Raw genomic sequence first — 19,888 nt, 5'->3', positions numbered from 1 at the left:
CTAGAAATAACGTGTTGTCATCTTCTTTTAATTAAGGTTTATGCTTGGAAGGTGATGAATTACCTAGTAGTGGTAGACCACAGAGGACCAGGTGATTACATCAGAAAAAGAAAAACATATTTAGTATATGCCTCTGCATGCATATGTTACCTAATGCATTTTAGTGCATACAATGTTTTAGGAAGCATAAGAGTCACTGGAAATGTTCCAGCTGTTGAAAAGCTTATTATGTTATGATAGCTTTTGATAATTATGTTTCTGAAAAAGGAAATGGGGGTTAACACATTTATTACAGCTTTCTTAGTGTCTGTTTTTTTAACACCAAAGATGTTTTAAAGTCCACTTTAAGGAAAAATTAATTCACATTTTAACAAATTCTGCTGAAAAAATGAAATCTAAACGTAACCAAATAAAGCATATATTCATGCCATGCATCACAAAGAAAGATACTGTTGGAATATTCATAGCATTTTGTATTTCCAATTCAATAAAAGGTTTATTAAGAAACAGCAAAATTGGAGTTCTCATGGACTGATGTCCTGACCTGATGCTGTGAAATTATTTAGTGGCAGAAGAGCAAGCATCAGTGAAATGCTAGGGGGAGTTATTGAACAAGAGCAATGTCCCTTCCTGAGAATCGCAAATGAAAACAAACAGCAAAACAGCAGTAATGAGGAATTAGCAGTCAGGCTGCTGGAGCTCAGCAGCATTTCTTCCCTTCACCCTTCTTCACAGAGTAACACTGAATTGCTTCAGAAGATGCAATCAAAGCTGAAAGGACAATCCCCAGCTTCTTCTCGGTTTAAGTCAGTGTTGGGTTATTTGCAAATAAAATCATAAATAACCCCTGAAGGAAGTAAGTAACATCTTTCCTTCCTTCCTGATATACGCAAAGGAGAATAAGAAAATACTCCTGCATTCCAGCATACCGAACGTAGCAAGGATTGTAAGCAGAAGGAAAATAACCTTTTCCCAAACAAAATTAAATGCAGTAGCTCGAGAAAGACTCAGATAAAGCTCAGTTTTGTGAATCTATTTCCTTAGAAATAGAAAAAGCCAATATTTGAAACTAAACATCGACGGGTATGCTTCCTCTTGTCTCTTAGAGGGAGATTCTTGATACTCCTTCCTGTTTATTTCCAAATGAGTGACAAAATGCGTGAGTCTCAATTCCGCAAGTGCTTCCAGTTCTCTTTGAGGTGTTGTCTTATCAGGTGAAGCAATAGAGCAAATAGTCGTTTGCTTAAAAGACAAGATCAAACACAACTTGAATGGGTTCTTAAAACTATGACCTCCATACCATGTTGCCCTTCAGTTAGGGTTTTGCTGTGTTTGTACCATCCTATGTGACCAAAACATTAACATGGAATTTTTTGGTCAAAATGAGGTAACACGACGGTACCATCCCAATAACGATTCCACGCATCCACTAGTGTCAGCGGGTCGCCCGTGTCACCTGGTCGACTACTCTCCGATTGACGAAGTGCAGGCTATTTTACTGTGCTTTGTTTTTCTTGGCTCATCGTTATTCATGTTGAACAGTTTATATTCCTTGATCAGGGTATCCAAAATGGCCTTGTGCCCAGAAGCTGAGGTTTTAAGGCTTGTAATGCTGATCTTTATGTTCTCTATGGGTGCGTATATGTGCTTTTAAGTGGATGAAAGCTTTCTGCCACCATCAAACTGGGTGTGGGGACCATCAATTTGCTGACCCAGTAAAGCCAGGCTTTTGAAGGTCCATTAATCTAACGTGTGGTAAGATTAACATGACTGGTCGGAGAATGCACTGTACCTTCCATTTGCTAAATCAGTTTACTTTCCTCCCAATATACAATATAGAGACATCTGTTGGGAACAAAAGAGGAGTGATACGGGCAAAAAAATATCCTAAGTTATGGAAGCAGAAGCACTTATAAACACATTTATTGTTTATCCTCGGAAAGGTTCCCTTTTCTCACTTCTGTCCTCAGCTTTATGCAATTGAAAATAAATATATGTATTTTGAGTAGATTCCTTTTTATAACTTCAGCTATTTTATTTCATTATGTATTTCATTACTATATTAATTCCAGCTCTTCCTTTTTAAATCAGACTGTTTACTGAAATAACAGAAGAATTATTTTTTCCGAAAGTGCTGTAAGGCAGATAAATTTGGTAGGCGTGCAACTTCCAGTAGCGTCCTGTAGAGCGAAGGCACCATAGCAGCTGCTGTGCAGGCGGCGCATGCTGCCCGTGGAGCTTATTTCTGACCAACTGTGGGCCCACCCTTCCCCTCCAACTGCTCTGTCTGTCTCCAGCAATTGCCGTGTGTTTGGGGGGAGGGCGGGAAGTGGTGGCGGGGAGTTATGAAAGGAATGAACACAGGAGTGGGATAAATATAACCGCAGCTTTTGCTCATGATCCAGGCAGTACTTGAGTCTGGATTTTTAGGAGCTGAAAAATTAACAAGTTACGGAAAGATTTTTTGCAGCCCTGGACAGTATTATTTGAATGCTAAAATATTGTTAATATGAATGGTGTTTTAGGGGTAGATCATAGATTAAGTAGGAAGATTTATTTTTCTCTCGTACCAGTAGTTGTTTTCTGTATTTTCTATACTGAAACGGCTTTCTGTAGTCCCGGCAGCAGTTACAGCTAAGAAAAGCCACGTGGTTTATGTCAGTGTCACTAGAAGATCGTTCCTTGCTATATATTAATGAAATCTTTCTTCCTTCAGCCAGCAGACAAGAGCTTTTCAATAACTTGATTATCTTGATGCTCTCTGAAAAATGTCTCTTCTCAACTGTGCTGAAGAACGTAGGTCTAACATCTCAGGCGCTCGTCAGGAACTCAGAAATTTTAAACTGGTGCATATCTGGTTGTGCCTAATCCTGTCTGCCTCTTGCCATTGGGAGACAGGCTTCACTTGCATTTCCCAAGGCATTTTTTCCTCCCCTCTAAACGGCCAGATGGCCCCTGTGACCGCACTCTGCAGTAAGCCTGTTTTCTCCTTATTTTCAGGCCAGAGCCTCAACAGAAAGCTCCCTCCGCACCTCCACCTCCGCCGCCGCCCCCCCCTCCGCCTCTGCCCGAGCCCAGCCCCCCCGAGCCCGAGGAGGAGATTTTGGGATCTGATGATGAGGAGCAAGAGGATCCTGCGGATTACTGTAAAGGTGTGTGCCGTTAACCGGTGCGGCGGTTGTTTAATGTCGGAGGGAGAACGTCATCTTGTAAATCTTAACTCTGCTTCTTGGGAGCTTTTTAAATAGAGTTGCTCTTCAGTTACGGAACTGAGTTGTGCAGGAATTGTGAATGACTGCCAGGTTCAGGTCCGAATGCAAATCTGTCTTCAGCTCTACTTTTTTAGCTTATTTATGCATTTTATAACAAATTACAAGTCTTGCACACCTGTTTTGTTTCTCATGGCTTAGATACAAGAACAAAGGGGGAGCTTTTCTTGATTGATGTTAGTTGTGAAAGAAACAAAAATACTCAAAGCAAACAATAAAACACTCTCTGAAAGGCTGTTAAATGCCTTGATGCCTTTGACAACATCAGCTAAATTTATATTAGGGTCTGTTTCTTATTTTGCGCTCTTTTTCTTACCTTCACCAGCCTGAGATGTTACATGCTTTTTTATTGTCTTTCCCAGTCCTCAGTGTTGTTGGCTTTCTACATCTTTATTTTAGTTTTTGGCTTACCTCATTTTTGTAGTTCATGTTATATTAGTTGTTTTTTTCTACATAGCTAAACAGCATGTGACTGCAGTACAGCAGTGTCAGTATTTAAGTTTTTTTTAATGTTGTTCCTAAACCTCCGAGTCTCCTCCCACTAGGGCAATACATACACTGTACTTACACGAAAAAATCATAGATCATAGACAGATCTATTGACTTGGGTCATCTATCTTAATCTATCTTAATAGATTTCAGAGATATGAATATACAGCTTGACTATACCTGGTGTTCCATATCCCTCAAATCAAGAAACACTTGCTGTGCCAAAGCTGATAATGTCGTCTGAACCAGAAATTTTTTTTTTTTTTGCTGTTTTAAGAATCTCTTCTCTCAGGCTGGAACAGGTCTTTGTTTTTCTTTTCGGAGCTAATGATTGGAAGTGATTATTTCATTTTGATATAAAAAGTTTTATTAATCTGCAGAATTTCAAATGTTTAAATGGTTTACAGATACCAATAGTGAAAACAAACTGGTAAACTCAAGCCAAATTTTTGGGAAAAGGGAGAAATATATATATAAATATATATAGCCAAAATTTGTTTATTTTTTAAAAAATTATTTCTCTTATAATACATTTATTCCTTAAGATAACTTTTTTGGTATCTGTAGCATCTTCCGTCAGTGAATAAGTAAGGATTTGTTGTTTAAACGTCTGTTTGCTGTATTTCATTGAGATCAAGCATTGCTAGGCCCTCACTTAATTCTTCCTGAAATAAGGGCTGAATTAGATTTCAAACAATCCGTTATTGTCTCTGTCCCAGTATCTTTTGCTAAATGTCACCATCTATAGAATCTAGATCACAAAAACAAACAAACAAACAAACAAATTAACTTTACAGTTTGCTTATAGGTCACCTGTTACTAGAGCCTGTGGGACTATTTATAATAGTTCAGCAGCGATATCTGTGTGCTTTTAAAATGAATTCCATGTTAGCCTAAGAATACTTGCAAGTTTTGTGAAAAATTAAAGGGAATTTCTGTATGCTTAAAGGCTCTTTTGAATTCTTGTAATTTTGAAGCACTGAATGTATGGAAGAATATTAAAGATGGTTCAAGAATATTAAAGATGGTTCATGGTGTGTTTGGATGCCACAGTCCTTAAAATTTGTTTCTTTGAGGACAGTGCATGTATTGTTCCAATAGATAATGATTTTTTTTAACCCACATTGCCTATAAGGTTGGTTGGTAGCTTTCCTTCTTTTAGTGTCCTGGGATTGAACTGAAGGGGAAGTCACCGTGTCAAACAAGGATCTGAACGTAATGGCCAGATTGGGATTGTCTGGAGCCATACAGAATTTCTTTTTTTGTCTTATATTCAGTCTGGGAAATAAGTAACTAGTTTGATAACAGGATAGCTTTTAGCTGCATTAATTTCTGATTTTTTGGAGACCTGTTTTATTAATTTGAATATGTGTTTTTCTGTTTTGGGCAATCTTATCTGTATTTAAGGAGCAGAAGATAATGTTTGGAAATTATCATATATTAGTGGAGTCACTCTTTTCTTCCTAATTTTATCTCCAAAATGGAACTTTCCCAGGACTTTTGAGTAGGCTCAGAACATACTTCATCCATTTTCAAGCCTAGTTTGAAATTTCGTAGGAGGGCCATTTTGATGAAGGAGCATATAATCTATTTTTTTGTCTGAATTTAGTATTTTACCTGTTAACCATACTTAGCATTGACTGGATATTTTTGTTACTAATTTTATTTCTAATCTTTATTTTTATGGATGTGTTACAGTGAGCTGGACTCACATCTTCACTGCATTACATGCTGATTAATAAATAGTTCTCAGTCATGAGAGTATTTGTAATCAGAGAATTGGATTAGTTTGAATTAGCACCTGAAGTGGAAGAGACACCTAACACCCGTTTGCCTAACGTGTTTACACTACCCTTTGTTCCCCAGGGACTTTCTCCCAAAGTCCTTTTAAATCTGTGGAATGGCTTCTGTTGATATCACTGGATATGGATTGAATGCTTTTTCAATGTTTAAGAAATGGAGATATCAAAACACTAACTACCTAACGCCTCTAAAGGTGTTGCTTCGACAACGAAGCTGCTTTTTCTGCTTTCTGCAGTGCTTTGGAACGCTTGGGAGATGTCTTTCAAGCGCGTGTCATGTCGTGGCTCTAGCTGGAGTTCTCTGCTTCTCTGATCTTCTTCTTTGCCCCCTGGAGATGTCGCCCATTCATCCAGTTCACAAAGGGGATAATTCCCTCTGCAAACATAGAACTAGTCAGCCACAATTACCAATACATTCAGAAGACGTTTAGGAATAATGATCTCATTTTTCTGACCCTCTTCCTTGAGTGCATGGAGCTAGTTGTATGAGAGACTTTTTTTCTTTTTGCTGAACTGAATAGCACAAGGGATACTTGTTACATTAGCAGCAGTACCACTTATACATTGTATGTTTTCAAATGCTAATACTGTTTTTCCAAAAGTATATCCGTTTTCTCGAACCTCTTAACTTTATATAGATGCTTGCTTGTTTTACGATTTGGAAATACCTTCTGCATCATGAAGAACTTAATTACATTCATCATAGCGAAAGGGGCACCAGTTTCTAAAATGCGTTTTTACTGAGCGTGCTGTTACTGGTGTTCCACAACTTGTTAATGAATGCCTTGCTGACTTGAATAGTCAGGGAATAATACGTACAGGGACAGTAGTTGATTATGGCCAGAACTATTTCTGTTGTGCCTTAGGACGGTAGGAATTACCTTCTGAATTATATATGCTTACAGAATATACACAGGCTGGTCTACTGTTATAATAGTTACAGGGTGCTGTTGTGACCCAAATAAGAGGACTTTTAACATATATATTATTGTTATTCTTGCAGTACAGAGCTTCTTACTAAAATAACTTAAAATCCCTGCGTTTACTGACATGATATCTTTGATGGATTTCTACTCTAGGGTGTTCTCTCTCCAGTCTGTGATGGGAAGAAACTAACCTAAGTTTTGGGTTATTTTTAACGCTTAGAGGCACAAATATCCCAAAGACTATCTCCAGAGAGGCAGACTTGCCCTGACACTTTGTTCCCTGAACCATTCCTAAAAAAAAATATTTACTTGTGTTTAAAGTCTTTATAGTTGGGTAATGTGCTATGAAAAAACGAAAATACTTTTTTTGGTATGAAAAATGACTTTTGGCCTTAGTTTATCTCTCTGAAGGCCTCTTATACCCTTCTGCCAGTACAAAAGGCTGTGTCAGCTGTGTGTGTTTTCATGTGCTTTTGAAGCTGTGTAACTACATACATGAATGATTTAATTTAGATTGTAAAGTAGCTTGTAAAGATTATAAAACATTTCAGAAATTTTTATCTTGTTTAATTTTAAAATCTGTTTTGCAAACATAGAGAGGTGTTAAAACTGGGTTTAAATGCTTTTCAGATTTTCTGACTCCATATCTGTTTACGAAAGGAATAATGATTGCACAGAACAATATTTAATATTTCCCACTGTTTTCATGCAATGGTATATGCAGGACAAAATAAAAAGAAGTGGCACTCAACTACATGGAAGCGCTTTACATAATCCTTGCTTGTCAAGCCAGGCAACTTGGCTCTTTTCACAAACGCAAACCTTTTCCGTAATCCGAAGTTAGAACTGCTGCATTTCTTACCTTAACCTTCTACTCATATCTGTCACTTGATTTTCACTTTATCATCCCGGATACAGTTTCATAGAAGGAATTTACCAAAAAATAGTAATAATTTTGTTTTAAACCAGTCTATAGCTGTCTTAGAACAAGATTGTTTTTATCCAGATTTTAAAATGTTTTTATCTTCAGCTGTTGCAGTTAAGTAAATAGCAACTCGATTAGTACTGCAGTTTTACTTGTAAAATGATATTCTGTGAATTTCTGATCTTGACGTGGGTTTGTATACGTGACTTTATTTGGCAAATTTCTGTAATAATGTAACTGCTATAGAGCCTGACTTCATATGTGCCTGATGATAGCTTCATATGCTGCCGTGCCTAGTAATGTTTTAATGAGCAGAGTCCTGTTTCTTTTTGCAAATGAAGAGGACAGCATCATAGTCAAGATTTTCTCTACATAAATTCTTCTTCCTAGTGATGGACTCACCAAAGTCTTCACCAAAGGGGGAATCTTGTGACTGCTGCTGGTCTTTAAGGCTGGGTCCTTACGTTTCAGTCCTCCTTATGGCACTGTGGCTCACAAAGTGGGGCCTTCTTTCTCCTTTGGTCTTTTTCAACTGAAAATTTTTGCATCTGTGTACCTAAGCATTTTCAAAATCCAGTACTGTGTGTGATAGCGAACATACAATTCTCACAGAGTAAAAGGATAAAGTTGGTTCTCACACATTGATCTTTATGAATTTATCCAAAATTTTCATGAAAAAGCTGAAATTTCTGTCTTCTTCAACACCTTACTGCTAGGTTGGAGGAGATAAGACTGCACTCTTTGTCTTTCAGTGCTACCTATGCAATTCAAACTCTTTTTTTTGGCCCAGTGACCACACTTGACCCTCTGCAGTGTGTATGAATTAGGATGCAGGCAGGTAGGTGGGTAGGATTGTCAAATCGTCACTGCGTACGTAGCTGAGGTGCAGCTGAGCTGCCCGTCTGAGACTGGTCGTTGCTGTTGTCGCTCGGTTCAGACCAGCCCCGGTCGATACGAAGGCTTCTGTGTTGAGCTTCCCTGGTGCGTTAGCTGAACCTGTTGGGAGTTTCCGCCAGTGGTGCTGCGCACCGGAGCTTGTGCAGCTGGGACCGTGTCAGATGGGTCAGCTTTTGGTTGAAGCTGTGAGCAAACCAGCAAGTGTCTCCTGCCTAGGAAGCTTAAAGTATACGCATCAACATACAAATATTGAAACTGTGTGCTTTAGAGTTTCATCTTGGACATACTAACATTTAAAGCAATATATAAGTATATATTAGTATATGAGTATATAATCTGTGTAGTGCTGTCACACATGCAATTGTTTTAAATTTCTTAATCTGCCTGGAAGCCTTTGAGACAGGCTCCCTAGTAAAATCTTGAACCTCGGTTAAGGTAAAAGGTGTTATTAGCAAAGAAAGGATATAAATATATCCACATTTCATGTCGTGGTTCCAAAGATATGAAAGAGGTAAGAGAGAACTCCCTGTTTAGCCCCAAGGAATAAAGTAATACACTCACATTGTCGACTTAATTGGGCACCAGTTCTGACCAGCTTTTCAAGGGATTCCAAAACAAATACAACAACTTAGAGCAAACAGTAAAGTTCATAGTAATCAATAGTGATAGCACTCCGTAACTAAGGATTCTACCTAAAGTGCAGTTGGAGGTGACGTTATGAAGGACCAGAAAGAACAGAAGAGATGGTTCTTTGGCTGCTGCTCTGCATGGGTGGTATCTTGTAGCGCTGCGTGGAGCAGCTGTATTGTTCGTTTGTAAGTTAGGCAGAATTGTGGATGTTGTTATTAGTGGCCTAGGGTTCTGAATAAGAAGTCTTGTCTGATCACTGTCTGCACTGTGTTTTTGAGTGGGAGGAAGAGTGCCTCTTAAAATGTGGAGGAAATAAAAAGCTTCGTGGAGGAGCAGTAAGCAGCAGCGCTACATCGTACAACCCCTTCACGCTGCACAGAAACCTGAGCTCCAATCTACTCTGTCGTGTTGGCCGTTCTGCCCAGTGTGGCTTTTGAGATCCTGGGTAGTGGCATTAGAGCGTCAGCAGTGCGAATGGATAGCTAGCCTGCAGCCATCGGTTAAAATGTAATTTAGACAAACCGTGTAGCTGCCCGCTCTTTCTGCTTCCACACTGTAAAAAAACTCAGACTTGAGAAAAAATGCATTGCTGCTGTGTCAGGAGCAAAGTAGAAGAGCATCAATAAATTCTGTATTGTTCTTAGTATTTTCTCAGGAAGTATTTTATTGCTGCCTTTATTTAGTGCAAATCAAACGGGAGTTAAAAGAGTCTCTGTTGAGATTCTACAATCATACAAAAATATATTGACTAGAGAAACTATAAATATGATAATCAAATAAATAATGTAGATGTTTCCTGAACTCTCTACGAAGTAGAAGATAAGCTTGGGGAAATAAAGAACTGATGACAGTATTACCGCAAATAAAAGCCGTAACAGAGAAGAGTGAAGAAACTCTTTACCATAGGTAAAGGACATGGATTTCTTCCTTCTGGCCAAGTAAGACAAAATTCTTATCATTAGAGTAAAATTTTCTTTAGATTTCCTATTTTTAGTGCAGGACAATGTGAAGATGAAAATTTATATTAAAATAATTATTTGAAAAGCTAGGAATACTGATTTTTTTTCTGAATGTCCTTTTTCTACCTGTGTTTTTCATGAAAGGAGGCTATCATCCAGTGAAAATTGGCGATCTTTTCAACGGCCGATATCATGTTATTAGAAAGTTAGGATGGGGACACTTCTCTACAGTCTGGCTATGCTGGGATATGCAGTAAGAAAACTTATTTCTTTTCACTTTCTTTTTTCTTAATTTACGTTACTTTATTTTGTATGCAGTGACTTCCGTTTTACTTGCATGTAAATTCTGTGCATTATGTAAATTCTTGGAGTCTTCTGCAGTATTATTTTGCTCTTGGTTAAGGGTGTCTTTTAGAAAACCTGTCAGAAACATGTGTAAGTTCATTTTCTTGGACAAATTAGTTTTTCTTAACTGAATTTACATGTTGTCTTGAACTTGTGAAAGTAAGCTAGTGTTTTCTTTAATAAAACAAAATACATTGATTGAATGATAAAATGTGTACCCAAGTTCGTCTTTTAAAGACATTAGCATCAAGCAGAACAAATACTCAAGAAATCAAACTGTTACCAGAATATTATTAAAAAACTGTTTTACATGTAATTTTTAGCGTATTCTAGTTTTCTGTCAGAATACATTAGATTAAAAAATATGTTATTTAAAATTTCCAGACCTTTCAAATAGTCTATTTTTAGCTCAGAGCGTGTGTTGAAAATGTTTTTATTGTTTTCAAGGGGGAAAAGGTTTGTTGCAATGAAAGTTGTAAAAAGTGCCCAGCATTATACAGAGACAGCCTTGGATGAAATAAAGTTGCTGAAATGTGTAAGTATGAGTCTTGCAATTCAGTGCTCAGTATCAATAACACTAGTAATAAATTAAAAAAAAAGAGATGGAAAAATAGTTTTGACTTTTGTTTACATATTTTTTTCTAAATGGCTGACTTATTATGCGTTACCATGATTTTTGAAGCTTCCAACTATTGTTTAACTTCATAGGCAAAACTAAATAGATATTTTAAAGCAAATTATTTCCTAAAATGTCAGTATTTACCCTCTTGGTTTAGGTTCGTGAAAGTGATCCTAATGATCCCAACAAAGATATGGTTGTACAGCTAATCGATGACTTCAAAATTTCTGGAATGAATGGAATACGTATCCTTTTGAAAATGCTGTATCTTCATTAGAAATGATCTACTGACATGATAAGCATTTAGTTTTAGCTTTTTTTAGCCGTAGTTTAAAATTGTATTGTAGAAGCACCAGAATACGTGCCGATATAAAGAGTAGTCTAGTGCTATGCACTCAACTGAATGAAAGTAGCTTAGCTTTTCTGAACTCAAAAATAAAAAAATACATTAATCCTATGTTGCTTTATTAAAACTAGAGCAGGTAAGTTTATTGAGAAACAGAATTCTTACTGAAAAGATTTGTAATAGTTGAGGTTTACAGTAAATATGCCTTGCTCCAGACTAGTAAGGAAAAAGAAGGTGTCAGTTCATGAAGAAGTTGGTTTCTGTTTTCTTCTGAGAAGTTTAAGTGCATGGAGATTCTGCTCTTGTTTTTGTGATCCTCTTTTGGCCAGGTGTTAACAACGCTCTGTGTTGACGAAGCTTTTAAAAATGTAACTTCTAATGCCTCCTTCAAAAAAAGAAAATGGAGCCAAAGTAACACATGACTAAATATTGTTCTCAGGTAAAATTTTGGGGCTATGGATATTTTTGATTTTTGAGTTGAACTAAGATGAATGATCTGTGCCAATTGTATTAGATACTCCAGCAGCTTATGATGTTACTGTCATTTTGTTTATTGTTACAATTGGTATTTATTTGTGTGGTTGTTGTATCTTGGAGCCCTGATCACAGACCTCGTCGCTCATGATGTCACGCTACAAGATAAAGAGACAATTCCTGCTCAAGAGAGCGTAAGACCAGGTTGATTTTGATGCCTTCAGTCTTCAGCAGATGGAGTTAAGATACTCTTCACCGACTCCCTCTTCTCCTTTAGGGGAGGAATCAGGAGATGACTGTCAGTCAATCTGAGTGCCCTCTAGAGAGCATGCTTTCAGGGAGCAGTGTGCAAGCAGTGTTCATCTTATCCGTCCGTCTCTTGACATTGGATAAGCAGCCTTTGTGTGTGTAATAAGGGAGACGGAGAGCGTGGGGACAAATATTCTCGTTTGCAGAATGGGATCTTAACTGCTTTTTCTTTGTCCTGTTTTGGGTTGTTTCCTGGTTCATTCACTGGTCAGCTAGCATGACAGTTGCTTGAATTTAGGTGAAGAAAGTATACTCTGGTTTTCTTTTCTAGGTTTTAACATCAAATGAAAATGAATTAAGCTAAATCGTGCGGTTGCTGGTAGTCACTTCAACCCAAACATAAACGATTTGTGAGGAAGGAAACTGTTTAACACAGTGAGGCAAAGAACCCTGGTTAGGGTTTCTTGATGCTCCTGTGGTACAAAAAATAAGCTTTAAGCTGTGATGCTGAGATACTTACTGAGAAGTATTGTATAAATATTGTCTAAATATGTGCACTGACAAATAATGTGACCAAGGTATTAAGCCGTTCAGATTTTGGCTTCCATATGCTATGTTTAGTGTGCAAGAAGATGGATGGTAGAGTACTCTCTTCAGCTGACAACCGTACCATTGAAGAATATTTAGAATTTTTAGAAATCAGAGATTTGACATACAGTTTTCATTGTAAAACTAGTTTATTTTTAAAACACTAACTTGAAATAGGGAATAAGGAAATATATTCACACATATACGTAGAAATACTGCTTACCTGTGCAACAGTATGTTCTCAATAACATTATTGATATTTCACATATAAATATATATAGGTATATGTATATATGTATATGTATACACATATACATCTGTATTAAAGCTGAAAGCCATTTCTGAGTATGAAGAGTAAGTTTTGTTAGTGATAATATTTTGAAAGCATGTCCAAACTTTCTTTTTGAAACCAGGCACTTAGGTCAACAAAGCGAGGAGAGATTGCGTATTAGTGCAAAATAAGGGCTCAGATAGCTTTGTGTTAGTAAATTAAAACTGGAGAGCTGATATTGATCTTTTCCATTGTAGTTTTACCTTTACCTTGAAAAATGTGGCGGTTCAGAAGTTGTTTTTTTGTGTGGACAAAAATATTCCTGCCTTACTGGGAAGTGAATTTTTCGGAAAGGTATAGTAGGCAGGATGGGCTGATGCTGGATGTGAATCAAATTTAAAGTACAGTTGGAAGTCTGTCAAAGTTCAAACTACCAGTGAAAATATGATAACAGGTATCTTACGCTTTGAGTTTTCTTGTGTGAATAATTTGTGTATCCTGAGTTGGCTGCACTGATTATTTGATCAACTCCTCTCTATCTCCTTTGGAAAAAATCTTTAGTGCAGGTTCTTTTTGGAAGGGGCAGATGTTCACTGCTATTTGTTTCCATTAAAAAAAAAACAAGCCCTATTAGTGCTATGTTCATGTTGCTGTTACTGAATTGAACAGGTTGAGAGAAGTACAATGATTGGAAAGTTTTCCATGCTGTGCTGTTTCTGGCTTGCTTTGAGCAAGCCACTAATAATCTGTTCCTCATCTGTAAATTAAGATGACACATGCTTCATAGATAAAGGATCAATTATTCATGAAATACATTTAAAAGTTAATGCAGAAGAGAGGTGCGTGAATCCTTTAAATGGCTAAAACTGCAAAATGTTGTGGAGCTTTCAAATAGGGAAATCTGTCGAGGACCATATAGCACAGGGCTGGGAATGTGCGCAGCCATTAGCCTGGACTATGTGTCTAAAAACAATGATCTTTCTCCGAGGAACTGTAATAAATGTTTATGTACACATGAATTTTAAGAATGTGTATTGCACTGTACTAGACTGATACTTTTTTTTTTTAACTACTTATGTATTTTAAAAAGACTGCAATTATGACTTTTTCAGGAAATAACCGAATTTCCTAAATTGAGCACGTCAGTGGTTTTGATAAATGTATGCTATTATATTTTTCTGCATTGGGTATGTATTGGAGCTTTAATAAATATTTAACTGAGAAGAGTGTATTTTTTGTGAGAGATTCAAATAATCGCATAACAAAACAAGTATTTGAAAAGCTAAGTGAAAAAATAAAGAAGGAAACATTCCTGGCATGATCACACGTTGTAAGTTTATCTTTAAAGAATATATAGCCTTACCTGATACCATCAAGCCTAACTGCTGTCAGTGCAGAAGCAACTGAGATACATCTGGAAGTGCTCTGCCTTGGTACCAGATCTGCATATCATTTAGTTTAACAAGTCTTTAAACTTCATCAGATTTCTAAATGCTACACTAATATGTGTGTGTGTGTGTGTGTGTGTGTGTGTGTGTGTGTGTGTGTGTGTGTGTGTTATATGTAGGGTTTTAGTCAAGAATGAATGGTTTTAAGTTCTTAATTCTGTCAGTTGATAAACGTTGTGTAATTTCTCACTTTGCCTACTCTGGTAAGTGTGCCCCTTCTGGATATTCACCTAACCACTTTCAAGAGCACCTCCCAAGAGGCAGCTCTGCTGGGTGGGCTTCAGGTGTCTTTTTTCTAGAGGTCAGGACCTTGGTGCTGCAGGAAGATCCTGGGGCTTCTAGGGCTGGCATCCTAATAATTTATGCACAGCTTTTCCCTAATTATCCGTTGTGAACACTCTGGCTTAAGGTTAACCTTTTTCAAGTCACATGATAGTAGATCAGACAGCACTCACATTTTTGCGTAGCTAATCAAAACTTGGAGTCTCCTGTATGTCTTTTCCCTGTCTTAGTTGCTTCCCTAGTATTGAGCATGCCTTGAGTTTATCAGAGTCCTCCCAAGCAAAATATTCTGATATTTTTCAAGTGAACATCAGTTCTTTTTCTAGTGATCTTCCCCTTCTGTGTCCATGGCAGCCTTTATGGCTTTGAATAGGCAAAGTTAGTAAGACCTGCAGATCTAATTGGGTGTGACTGGCTCTTCCTCTTTCGTTGTGTGCTTTACTAGCGATTTCTGTTCGTTGGAAGCTTGTATGGTAAGGCAGCCAAGACTATTTCTTCTTGGGAGTAGAACAGGGATTTATAATATTCTGAGTAGATTGATTAATATGAATAGGGAATGATTATTCACTATCCCTTCTAGTGCAGGAATTAAGGAACATCAGATGAGATGAGCAAGTAGCAGCAATCAAAATGGTACAGTTCTTCACAAAGTACTTTGACCTTTTATCTTTCAGTCTAACTGCAGAGTAGATGATACAGATTTTAAAACTTCATTTAGCTTTATGCATATTGGTAGGTACTTGAGAATAATATAAATGATAGATCCACAGACAAGTTATGTTTTGTTTTGATGTGAGTTAAGGCCATGCCTGTGAAATTCTTGGCCAAGGCTCTAACTAACGTAGCTTTGGTAAGTTAGGTAAGGTAGCTCTCCTAATGGTGTAGTTCCCTGTCAGTAGTCCTGAAATACAGATTCAGGCTAATTTCCATCTGTTGAAATTTTCCTGCAGTAGGGATATTATTTTATATCCATCCATTAATTCATTTGCATTAATTTTGCATTCATCTTTGCAAGCTTACCATATCCTGTAGTTGAGATTTTAATGTTCTTTTCAGTGTACTGTTGCAAAGTCATTCCCAGCTTATGTCTGAGAATTAATGCTGCGTAGTGAAATGGTGTATTTTCTTGCCAGGATGTTGTAGATGCTAAAACTTGCTATTAGGTTGAATGTTTTCTTCATAGATGAATAATCTATCCAAGTGTATTAAATATAGAATCTTCCAACTTAACAAATCCCTGAACAGCAAATCACTGGAAGTTCATAAATGTTTGTTCTGTTCTAATACTCTTCCCTGGGTATGCGCTGTTGGCCTCTGCTGGTGGCAAATTAACTTTTTGGTTTTATGTTTGTATATTGCTTCTTCTGAGTTATGCTGAGTTTTCTTTATTTCTGAGTCCTTCAGTGATTGCCAGTATGCTCTGCAGTTAAAACTTACGCATTAGAAAAATAAATAAAAATAAAATAAAATAAAATAAAAACTTTGCTTCTTTAGTCTCTGTTGTCAGGTGACTCTCAGTTGAGCCTAATCAAAAAGATGTATTCAGCATCTTATAAAATGTTATTGCTCCGGTGTTCTGCTGTTAAAACCTTCTACTGATTTCATTTACAAGTTATTAGAAACTGGAGATGATAGGGCAGATCAGTATTTTGAACTGTTTCAAATGAAAACAAAATAGGGGGTTGGACTAGGTTATCTGCAGAGATCCCTTTCAACCTCAACCGGTCTGTGAAAAATTAGTTATTTTTTGCCAGTAGCTATTTCAATCTTTGGTGCTGGTTTTACTTTTAGATGTAACTGAAAGAATTGCATTATTGAAATGTTTTACTTTAATTTATTCTGCATTTAGGTGCTGCTCTTGCACATGTTTATATACAATTTTATACTGGTAGTACTAAAGCATATACCATGTTTTGCTCTATTGAGGATGAGCTCTTTTCTTCCAGGGTGATGAGTAGCCAATACTCAAGCAAACATTTGTGGCTGATCTAACTAACAAGTTTCTTTGGAAGTTATCCTTAATTAAATCTCAGATGTCTGTATGGTCTTTGAAGTACTTGGACATCATCTCTTAAAATGGATAATCAAGTCAAATTATCAAGGCCTTCCCATCCGTTGCGTAAAAAGCATAATTCGACAGGTAAGATTTGTTAATATTTTAAGTAGCTTCTTCCACAGTTGCTAGCAGTTTGAAGGTTAAAATGATGATATTTCAAGTGAGATCTTGCTAACAAATCTAGAATAAGTTAATTTTATAGGCAATCCCAGGAAGGGTTTGCAAGACTATCTTCCTGGATAGCCTGCATTTCTGTATATTGTATTTTTATTATCAAGATATCCTACTGAGGAGGGAGTTTCCTGAGCTGCTTTAGAAAACAAAAAGCTTAAGTCGTGAGTCATTTTCATGCGTATAAGGATATTCATGCTCAATTGCAATGTGGTTAATAAAACTAGCAGTGTGTCATGCTTCTTCATAAGCTGTCCTGGAAAGTGCGACATCAGAACACTGAGAAATAATATATTATTATAAAACTTAACAACAGTTGTATATCTGTCTGAAAGCTAGGTTCTAAAGGAAAAACTGCTTTTGTCTTTTTAATTCTGTTATCTTTCAATTTTTTTAGAGTTAAAGCGCTAGCATGATTCGGCAGTTCACAAAATCTCACTGAGACACGTCCTTTCAAAATATATTCTCTTGCTACACGAGAGACAAATTGCTGGGAGGTGATCTTAAGGCGAAACGGTGTCTCAGCAAAGAAAAGTTAGTTAATACAGATAGTATTTCTGTGTGATTCTGTATATACAATTAAACCATGTGCAGTTAATTTCTACAAATGACCAAAGAAGTATTTTCAGTTTCTCAGCTAAAGAAATTCGTATATTACCTTTCATTGGCATTACATATATTAGTATTATTAAGCTGTCTATCAAGGTACTTTTCAATTTCCTTTGAAATTTTCACTGTATATCAGCTAGTGGATGTCAGTGTATCAGCACTTTTGTCAGAATTAGTCAGATACGCTGATCAACGCACTTGTTTGCATAGAGTTGAAATTTTAGGTCCATTAATTTCTATACAACCAGCTGGCTCCGATAATAAAAATAAGGAGCTGTGTTAATGCAGTGCTCCAGCCAAACTGATCTGCCTGCTAAGAAACAGGAATGTGTGTATTTGTATGATATGTGCATGTGTATAATCACTCTTTTCAGTAAATATTGTCATGTTTATGCTTTTGGAATATTTTTGCTTTGTTGCCCTGTTATCCTGGAGTTTGGCTGAAAGCAGGGAATTTACACTGTAATTGCTTGAAACACTGACTTCAGCAGCAAAGCCAGGTTTAGGAGCTCCCTCATGCACTTTACTCGAACCTCCGTTTTACTGACTGCTTGCAGAAACAGGCTATATATCAGACCACTGAACAGATCCAAGTTAAAAAAAAAAAAACCCTTTTTGGAAGGAAAGTGTAAACTTCTGAACCTGGCTCACAGCATCTTTGTGAACAGGCTCCTGTAACGTAATAGAGGAGGGCTTTCAGATGGGATCTTCAGAGATGGGAAGCCCATTGAGAAGAGCGTTCAGCGAGGAATTACCTGAGGGGCAGAATTGTGGAGGCGGCTCTCTGCGTTTTCTCTGGTAGTCATGACTGGGGATCCACCTCAAGTACCTTTACACAAATGCCTACAGCATGGGAAAAAAGTAGCAGGAATTAGAAAATGCATATGTAGTTGCAGAGCTGTGACCTCATTGGGATCACAGAGATGTGGCAGGATAGCTCAGATAGCTGGAGTGTAGCAATAGCCCGATGAAGACACTTTCGGAGGGATAGTCAGGGAAAAGGGATTGACCTCTACACAAAGGAGCAACTTAAATGCTTGAATCCTTGCTTTAGAGTGGGTGATATGCAGACTGAATCAGGGTCAGAGGGAAGACCAGCAAGGATGACATCGCGATAGCTTCTGGTACAGGCTGCCAGTTTGAGAAGTAGAGGAGGCCTTCTTTAGACAACTGCAGTAAGCCTCCTGCTCTCAGGCCCTGGTTCTCATAGGAGATTTTTAACCACCTTGATATCTGCTGTGGTGGGGTGCAGCCAGGAGACTTCTAGATGTTGAGAGCAGTTTCTTAGCATGGGGGAGCCATTTATTGGCAATGAGCCAACGAGAGGATGCACTTTACTAAGGAAGAGCTGGTAGAAAACGTGAAGGCTGATGGCAACATTGACATGGGGGATCTGGGCAGAGGCAGACAAGATGAACATCAGTCCGTGGGGGGCACTTGCGGTGACGAAAGCTAACCACGTACTGGATCACATTAACAAGAGAGGAGGCAGCAGATTGAGGGAAGTGATTATTCCCCTCAGTTTGGGCACTTCTGAAACTGCGTTTGGAGTACTGTGCCCAGTTTCGGGCTCCGCGGTACAAGACATTGATGTGCTCAAGTGAGTCAAATGGAGGGCTACCAAGATGATTAGGGAGCTGGAGCATGCAGTATATGAGGAATTGAGAGAGCTAGGTTTGTTCGGTTTTGAGAAGGGGAACTAGTTGCTGTCTTCAGCTATGTGATGAGTGGTTATTAGAGAAGATGCAGCCAAACTCCTCTTTGAGGTGTGCAGAGATATGACAAAAGGCTAATGCACGCAAGTTGCAAAAAAGGAAAATCTTATTACGTATTAGGAAGAATATGCTTTGCAGCCAGGGTAGTCAGACACTGGAACAGGTTGCCTACAGCGTTATGCAATCTACATCATTGAAGATACTCAAAACTGAACTGGCAAAATGCTCTTGAGCAAGCTGATCTAATTTTGAGGTTAGATCCAACTTTGAAATTGGTTTGACTTTGACTGGGGCGAAGGAGGGTTGAATCTCATGATCTCCAGAGGTCCCTTCCAACCTAGACTATTCTATGAATAAGTAAAAATCCCAAGTGGCTCAAACAGTTTAAAAGAGAAGCTGGTTAGTCCTGGAAGAGGAAAATTTAATTTTTGTGAGGTTGGAATGAACAATATGGACGAGTTTGATTGGCATTTTGACTACTGGTAAGCCTTCCAGGTTCTTCCTCTCATTAAAAATACGCAGGTCAGTATCCTTTCTTCTAGTCGGACAAAACCTATACCATACATGTTCTAAAAACACTGCACTGGTGTTATCGTACAGCAAGCGCTGTGCTAACAGTACTGTGATGATGCTTTTCAGGACGGTTGCTGACCAGGTGAGCTCCGGAACGGCGAGAGGAAAGCCGTGCGCTTGAGCTAATTCTATGATACGTTAGCCTGAATGTAAATACCATTTGTGCGCTACTGCTGTTCTTCTCTTACCTGAGCTGCCTTATGTGCTCTATGCATGCAGTTCTGGTGCTAGCTCAGGATCGGGTG

At 37.8% G+C, this 19,888-nt stretch overlaps 1 protein-coding gene across 14 annotated transcripts in view; it reads left to right on the top strand.

The window, feature by feature from the left end:
- Positions 1 to 19,888, top strand: part of SRPK2 (SRSF protein kinase 2) — a 153,302-nt gene that overhangs the window by 100,013 nt on the left and 33,401 nt on the right. For all 14 annotated transcript variants that reach the window (XM_068929810.1, XM_068929805.1, XM_068929753.1 and 11 more), the window contains 5 exons: positions 3,001 to 3,152; positions 10,042 to 10,150; positions 10,690 to 10,777; positions 11,019 to 11,106; positions 16,553 to 16,659. In XM_068929810.1, the coding sequence (XP_068785911.1) occupies positions 3,001 to 3,152; positions 10,042 to 10,150; positions 10,690 to 10,777; positions 11,019 to 11,106; positions 16,553 to 16,659 (544 nt within the window). The remainder of the gene's footprint in view (positions 1 to 3,000; positions 3,153 to 10,041; positions 10,151 to 10,689; positions 10,778 to 11,018; positions 11,107 to 16,552; positions 16,660 to 19,888) is intronic.

Source organism: Struthio camelus, chromosome 1 (assembly GCF_040807025.1).
Source record: "Struthio camelus isolate bStrCam1 chromosome 1, bStrCam1.hap1, whole genome shotgun sequence".
In the NCBI taxonomy this organism is placed as follows: domain Eukaryota; kingdom Metazoa; phylum Chordata; class Aves; order Struthioniformes; family Struthionidae; genus Struthio; species Struthio camelus.
This window is presented reverse-complemented; position numbering and strand designations above follow the sequence as displayed.